This window comes from Lepidochelys kempii, chromosome 4 (assembly GCF_965140265.1).
Source record: "Lepidochelys kempii isolate rLepKem1 chromosome 4, rLepKem1.hap2, whole genome shotgun sequence".
Classification (NCBI taxonomy): Eukaryota; Metazoa; Chordata; order Testudines; family Cheloniidae; genus Lepidochelys; species Lepidochelys kempii.
Window position 1 is genome coordinate 10,804,275 of NC_133259.1, and position 7,781 is coordinate 10,812,055.

A 7,781-nucleotide genomic window follows, 5' to 3' on the forward strand; every position below is an offset into this window, starting at 1 on the left:
AAGTACCGGACACACGAGAAGCCACCAAAGATGAACGCATTGCATTCAAGAAGTTCATTAACAGAGTTGTGCAAAATTATAACAAGAAACCAAGAAGGATGTAGATGTCGTGCTTCATAGAAGGCTTGAGTAGCCAACTTTAATTTATGTGTTGGATTTTAAAATCTAATAAAATGGTCATGTAACATTTTTCAGTTTTTACTATGGTGCCATACAGCCCACCTTCACCCTCACGGTCTCACCCCTCATTGGCCCTGACCCCCACCCCCTGCAAATTTGAACACCCCCCCCCCCCCGCAATTTCAATTCCTGGGGAAAACACTGCCTCTGCTCACCCTGCTCTCTCCTTTGCCTCCCCGCAGAGCCACCAGGAAGGACAGTGAGAAAGTCTGTCTGGAGCCCAGCGTCCCTGGGTCAAGCTGATCGTCACCAAGATCCTGAGCAGGTACCTGCCCTGGGAGTTTGGCTGTTCATGTTGGGCCAGCGGCCAGGGCCCCATCAGTCCAGCTCTGTTGCATGTGCTGTCCAGGGTCAAGGGAGTGGCAGACTGAGTCTGAAGCAGGTGTGGGTGTTGCAGTGACAATGGTCCAGATTTTATTAGAATTATCCATTGGTTATGACGCAGTGGCCCTTGTGGCCCAGGCTATATTATGGGGTGAGAAAGCCCGAGAGTCATCCAGCATAACAGTTTACATATAATCTCTGTACTCTTACCCTTACCCATCAAACTGGGCTGCAACCTGTGGCTGGTGGGGTCCCTGCCACTAAATGCCATTGATCTACCTGTATCATCACTGTCCACTATTCCTTGTGACCCGCAGAGCTCCAACAAAGTTCACAAAGTTATTACAACCTGTGCTTATTTATGTATTTATTAGTTCAAGTGTGTGTCACTATTGAATCTATTCAGCAGCTAGATATTTTGGGTAAGCCCCTGTCCTGGGACCTGTTACAACTCAAACAATTCAGGTACTCTCAGTCTTTGGAGAAGTTGTCCCTATACACATTTGTCTGATTACATGAAGTGATTATGAGCAGTAGTTGGTCAAGAGAGGGCTCATTGTTAATCCAATACACATTCTAAACTACCCATCACCTCTGGTAGTCTGAGCAGGTCAAGATGGGTAGCATTGTGTGCAATGCTTGGCTTGTGAATAACCAGGACTTCAGATTCTGGAGCTGCCAAATATTCAGGATTACAAAATAAGCCATCTGGAGCAAGTACAGGAACTTGCTACAATCCTGAAATCTGTTGTCTAGGTATAAAAAGATCTTCTACACTTTCCATAGTATGCATCCGATGAAGTGAGCTGTAGCTCAGGAAAGCTTATGCTCAAATAAATTGGTTAGTCTCTAAGGTGCCACAGGTACTCCTTTTCTTTTTGCGAATACAGACTAACACGGCTATTACTCTGAAACTTGTCTAGGTACGTGTCTCTGGACACAGAATCAGCTATTTGATTCATAGTCTGTTTCACAGAACTATGATAAGGAGATACTAGGTAAGTGATCTTCATGGAAATGTGGCTTTCAGGCAGTAGCTAAACTGTTATAGCCATAAAAGACCGTCTTTTGATATGAATGTTCTTCAGTATTTTATATGAAATTTAAATATTTGGTATTTAAGCTGAAGGTTTAAGAACAGTAATGTTCTGAACATCCTTCCTTGGACATTTTATGTCTTCACTGTATGACACACTGTCATGTTTCTGTAAAATAAATGGCATTGCTAATTCTACTGTACTAAAATGCAATATTTAAGTAATGATGGTATTTTAAAAAATAAATATTTCCTTTATTCAAAAATATTGACTAGACTGGCAAGGGTGTCAACGCTGCTTGTTGAAATCACAGCTGGTTTCACGATATGGCCCCACTTTCTTATTTGTCTGGACAGCTGCAAAATGTTGTTTAACATTCTAAAGGTGTGAATTATAACATGCCTGTAGGGGGGAAGCATAGCTCAGTGGTTTGAGCATTGCCCTCCTAAACCCAGGGATGTGAGTTCACTCCTTGAGGGGGCCATTTAGGGATCTGGGCCAAAAATTGGGGATAGGTCCTGCTTTGAGCAGGGGGTTGGACTAGATGATCTCCTGAGGTCCCTTCCAACCGTGCTATTCCATTGGTGTTTCTGCACATCGCGGAAAATACCGTGTGGATCATACATTCCCTGAAACCAGACGGCTCCCATAAAAAAGTTTGCTCTGTCACCGCTGTGAAGGGAAGAGCTTGAAATATCCGAGTGGGTATGTGCGCCCTGGGACTGGCAGCTCGGATTTCTAGTTCCACCAGATCACCCTGCTAGTTCTGCTTAAGCCACTGTGCTGGGAATAGACATGTAGACTGTAGGGCAAGCTACTAGTGACCCACCTACGTGCCTGTGGGTGTCAGTGTAAAGGCACACCCTTTAGTACCACTGGATTGGGAAGGATGCAAACTTTTTTATGGGAGCCGTCTGGTTTCAGGGAATGTATGATCCACACGGTATTTTCCGCGATGTGCAGAAACACCAATGGAATAGCACGGTTGGAAGGGACCTCAGGAGATCATCTAGTCCAACCCCCTGCTCAAAGCAGGACCTATCCCCAATTTTTGGCCCAGATCCCTAAATGGCCCCCTCAAGGAGTGAACTCACATCCCTGGGTTTAGGAGGGCAATGCTCAAACCACTGAGCTATGCTTCCCCCCTACAGGCATGTTATAATTCACACCTTGGAGAAGCAATTAAGATAGAGCCAGAACCTCTAAGAAGCAGGTATCAGAATGGAAGGTGTGAAGGGCAATTAGTTAAGTTAACTGGAAGCTGTTAAAGGAGATACATATGGGGTGGCAGGTAATTGAAGATATGTGACTGGTCTCAGGGATCTCGAAGGGTGGTGACTAAAATCTTTTTCTTCTTTTGTCTGTAACTTCTCTGTAACTTGTTCTCCAAAAAACTGTATAAATTAAAAGACACAAGCCCCACTCGGGGGGCTCACTTCTAAATGTATTAGCAGAGCAGCTTTGCTAATAAAAGAGAGTGGTCTGATAAATTGTGAGTCTGAGTCAAACTTTGACAGTATCTTCTACCAATTCCCACCCAGACCACACTTTTCCAGGGGTCTCACTGTGACACATACATGTACATGAACACTTAACTGAGTAGAAGACTCAACCGCTTTTCATCAGAAAATATTTATTTAATGCGTAACTCCCGCCATTATTACAATTACTGCGTTTTAGTACCGTACAATTTGCAATACCACTTCTACACAAAACATGACAGTGTGTCATACCATGAAGACATAAAATGTCCAAGGATGTTCAGAACATTACTGTTCTTAAACCTTCAGCATAAATAGCAAATATTTAAATTGCATAGAAATAATTGAACACTCATCAAAAGAGAGCCCTAAAGAGTATGCAGAAACTTCAGCTAGTGATGGAAGCCACATTTTCACAAAGATTGCTTTTCTAGGAAAGGAGAATAGCTGCTAGTCTGTTTCACCTAACCAAGCAATGATTGTGTGTCCCAGGGGCATGTGTCTTGGCAACACATTTCAGGACAGGAGCAAGTTACTGTGCTTGTTCCAATGGGATTTCGTTTTGTAATCCTACATAGTTGTGGGCACAAAGGCTAAATGCTTGGCAACTCCAGAATCCAAAGCTCTGGTTATTCACAAGCCAGCAGGCATCCTGCACATCCCCAGTGTGAAAGGCCCAGCTTCACAGTACTATCCATCTTGAGCTGCTCAGAGTATCTGAGGTGATGGCTTATTGAGAATGTGGACTCCATTAACAACAAGCCATCTCTTGAGCCACCACTGCCGCATTGTCCCTTCAGGTGATCAGAAAGATCTAAGGTGCTGAACAAAAATACCTAGCTGTTGAAGAGCTATACAGAGCTGTATTAATAAATACATAAATAAGCACAGGTTGTAAGAACTTTGTGGAACCATTGAAGTTGAAGGGAGCGGGGGCTGCTCTATCAGATCTTCAAAAGAAGAGAGTTCGCCCTGGCTAGTTGTCCAGCCGCAGGTCCCCATTCTCTCTCGCCCTGGGTTCCCCTTGTGCACACAGGTAGTTGGTGTTGTCGTTCCTTGTTCATTTCCTCTTCTCCCCTCACAGCTTGTTAGATTTACTGCAAGAGGCAGACAACAGAAAGCACGTTACAAGTGACATCCGGACAGACCTCAGCTGGACTCATTTCTGCTCTGGCCTTCCCCCTCTGCAGGCTCGGAGCTTGCATTCCCTGCGCACTAGCCTGAGCCTGCCCCCCGGGAGCTGGGTGTGTCACAAGGAAGAGCGGCCAGTGCTGATCCAGCTCCGATCAATGGCATTTAGTGGCAGGGACCCCACCAGCCACAGGTAGCAGCCCTGTTTAAGGGCAAAGAGTACAGACACTTATTTACACTCCTCTATCTACATGACACCTGGGCTTAGTTTTTCCCCCGATAACGGAGCCGGACTGATGGGGCCAGCTGGGCCAGCGGATTGTAATCAGAAGGATCCACTGGTTAAGACTCAGTGGCCCATCTCGCCCCTTGTCCCCGCAACCCGGAGCCCTGCTTCAGCCTGAGTCTGCCGCCCACGCTCCCGTGAGCCGGGACAGCGGGCACCAGGGCTGGCCCAACACCAACAGCCGCAGGCCCAGGGCAGGTACCTGCTCAGGATCTTGGTGAGGATCAGCTTGACCCAGGGCGCGCTGGGCTCCAGACAGATTTTCTTGCCTTGCTTCGTGGTGGCTCTGCGGGGAGGCAGAGGGGAGAGCGGGGTGAGCGCGGGGCTGGCGGGGAGGGGGCGCGGGCTGGGAGGGGGCAGCAGGGCCCGGACACTTACATGACTTCTGGCACCCCGCAGTGGGGCCCCTCGGGGATCAGCTCCACGAGGGCGATGCGCTTCGGGGCGATCACCGCGGAGACGGTCTGCACGCATTGGCACCGCAGCTCGCCGGCCATGGGGGCCCCTGTCAGGGGTGGGGGAGAAAGACTCAGCTCCTGCCGGCGGCCAGATACTCTGCAGGGGGGCGGCCGGGGACACCCCTCGTCCCACACCCTGGGCCCGATCCATCCCCCCGGGACACCTCCGCATCCGGCCGGCTCTCGGACACCTGGGGCCCATCCACCCACCCCGGACACCCTCCGCATCCGGCCGGCTCTCGGACACCTGGGGCCCATCCACCCACCCCGGACACCCTCCGCATCCGGCCGGCTCTCGGACACCTGGGTCCCATCCACCCACCCCGGACACCCTCCGCATCCGGCCGGCTCTCGGACACCTGGGTCCCATCCACCCACCCCGGACACCCTCCGCATCCGGCCGGCTCTCGGACACCTGGGTCCCATCCACCCACCCCGGACACCCTCCGCATCCGGCCGGCTCTCGGACACCTGGGTCCCAGCCGTCCTTCCAAGGCCCAGTGGGAAGCGAGACTCCCCCAGCCCGGATCCCAAGGCCAGCCCGGCGCAGCGAGCCCCGTACCCCGGCAGAGCGCGGCGCAGGCCGCCACGAGCAGCAGCAGCAGCAGGGGGCGGCCGAGGGCGAAGCTCCGGGGGCGGCTCATGGTCCGGGCTGGCGGCGGAGGCTGGTGCTGGGCTGCTGGGCTCGGCTCAGCTCTGAGCCACCGCAGCGGCCCGCAGTCGCTTTTATCCCCGCGGGGACCCGGCCGGGAAATTCCCGGGGCAGAGGGGGCGGAGCGGCCGGAGAAACCCGCTTCAGCCGGGCTCCGCCTGCCCCGGCCCCGCGCCAAGGGCTGGGCTCGGGGACCGGCCCGGGGGCCGGGATCCCCGCCCGGAAGTCCCCGAGCGGTGCGGCCGCAGCTCCCGGCTCCCATCCCTGCAGCCAGCGCCCCGCTGCCGCTCAGCCGGGCCAGCGCCCGCCGCAGGAGAGCGGAGCCCGCCGGGTCCCGCACGGGCCGGCCGAGCAGCAGAGGGGGAGCCAGGGGAGGAGCGTGCGCGGGGGGCTTTGAGCTGCGCGTGTTCTCGGAGCCCAGGGGGGCCACACGGGGCTGACCCGCGAGATAGAAAGGCTCGGTAGAGGCCCCCTCCCCGTGCCCACTCACTCCGTGCCTACCGGACTGGACAGGCCTTCTGCCCTGCGGTGGGGTGGGCGAGGGGCTTCTGCCAGCGCTGTCTTACCCTCGGGGCCCCTCCCTGCGCTCCCAGGTGCTGGCTGCAAGCGGAGAGCTCGCGGCAAACAGCGGGAAGCGGCAGGGAGGGGCCGCTGCTTTGGCTCCGCGGGGGAAGGCAGCGGGTGTCCCTGCAGCGCCCCGCTGTTTGCAGCAGCCTCTTGCCAGGCCACAGCGCCCAGCTCGCTGGTTCCAGCCGCTGCCCTGCAGGGAGGGCACCCGGTGGCACCATGTGACCGAGCAGAGTCAGGAAACCCTGGCAAGAGTGGGGGGGGGGGGCATGTGACCCCCACGTGCCCTCCTGTGTCACCTCTGGCTTCTACCCAGCGGAGAGGTGGGGGGGTCTTGGGGCTTCAGCACGCCTGCTGAACCCTCCCCTCCCCTCCCCTCCGGGCTGAAGCCCCAAGCCCTGACAGGCGCCTCCTGAGGGGTGCAGCGCTGGGCCCCGGCAGGAGCGACCTGGCTCCTGGGCTTCTGAAGATTGTCACATGCGGCTGTGAGGGTCAGGAAGTTTGGCCACCCCTGTCCTAGCCAGTGAGTCGCCCTGTGGGAGGGGAAGGGGACGGAAACTGGGCACGGCCACCAGCCTGGGGGGTCTGAAATATGCCCAGTCTTATTATTTCTGAGCTTGAGGGGGGAATGAAGACACAGGTCAGCCCAGAATCCTGCTGGCGTTTGTGTCTTTCAAACTCCTTCAATTCCAGAATCGGTGTCAACCCTGAGCAAAGTCTCACGTCTCTCGGGGGAGTGAGGAGAGCTCTGGGGTCAGTTTGGAGAAGTATTTCCTTACACACAAGTCATTTTACCACGGGATGAATATGTAATTACACGAAGATAGGCTGCCTTGCAGTGCAGAGAGGCAGACCTTGTACCCCTGGTGTAATGAGGGCAGGAGCAGAGCCGTATAGTGCACATAGGGTTTGGCCTGTCTGCATCAGGCTAAAGGGGGTGACGCCATTTATCAGATTCTGCCCTTGGTTTCAGTGAAGCCAGTCTGGGTGAACAGGTGAAGCAGAGGGCAGCTTTGTCCCTCGAGTTCATGTACTGTCTCCAGCTAACTCCCTGCTCAGGCTAGTTCGTGGGATCTTAGTGCCTCTTGCTGCTCCGTTCAGTGGCATAGCTTTTTATTAGACCTCTAATGCTCCCTTTATGAAACTACGTCACCTATTCTAACACTCGCCAACAGCATTAGCACGATCAATCTGCACCATCAGCAGTATTTGCTATTAAGCAGTGTGGGCCCTGTATTTTAAGATGACTGTGCAGGGTTTTTTTTACATCTGCAGGCTCACGCTCTCCATAATTGCAAAATTTTTACAGGAAAGGAGAAGCTAAGACTGTAAACATGTTGGTGACATTCGGGAGGTCATGTATTTATGAGCCCAGCAAGCACAGTTAGCTGTTACATTAATCCAGGGGTCTTGCCCCGGGATCTGATGAGGAGCTCAGATTTCACTGTTATCTATTGAAGCTAAAACTCCACATCTGGCTTATTGCAAATGACTGGAAGCACATAGTAGGAGGGGGGAAATCCTTCTTCCCAGATCATTGACACAACCTTATGATTTGTTTATATTACAGTAATGCCTAAAATGTAGTTTACCAGTGAGTGAGTCTGTGTCATCTGACAGCTATGGCACCCCTAAACATTTCTTGCTCTGCAAACTTATGGGCAA

The 7,781-nt window shown here is 53.0% G+C and overlaps 1 protein-coding gene across 1 annotated transcript; it reads right to left on the reverse strand.

The window, feature by feature from the left end:
- Nucleotides 1-3,157: 3,157 nt before the first annotated feature.
- On the reverse strand, nucleotides 3,158-6,337 carry LOC140910958 (uncharacterized). Its single transcript, XM_073343172.1, has 5 exons — nucleotides 6,116-6,337; nucleotides 5,460-5,985; nucleotides 4,818-4,944; nucleotides 4,642-4,725; nucleotides 3,158-4,119 (listed from the first exon to the last, which is right to left on the reverse strand). Exons 1-5 carry the CDS (start codon nucleotides 6,335-6,337, stop codon nucleotides 4,101-4,103), a joined length of 978 nt encoding a protein of 325 aa, XP_073199273.1. The 3' UTR covers nucleotides 3,158-4,100.
- Nucleotides 6,338-7,781: the final 1,444 nt, after the last annotated feature.

What these genes read in the sequence shown, in the direction of transcription:
- LOC140910958 (XM_073343172.1), bottom strand. Translation starts at nt 6,337, where the DNA reads ATGGTGCCACCGGGTGCCCTCCCTGCAGGGCAGCGGCTGGAACCAGCG. An exon ending in CGCAGGGAGGGGCCCCGAGG is followed by an intron (nt 5,986 to 6,115) that starts GTAAGACAGCGC and finishes CTCGCGGGTCAG; the next exon opens with CCCCGTGTGGCCCCCCTGGG. An exon ending in CTGCGCCGCGCTCTGCCGGG is followed by an intron (nt 4,945 to 5,459) that starts GTACGGGGCTCG and finishes CACCCCTGACAG; the next exon opens with GGGCCCCCATGGCCGGCGAG.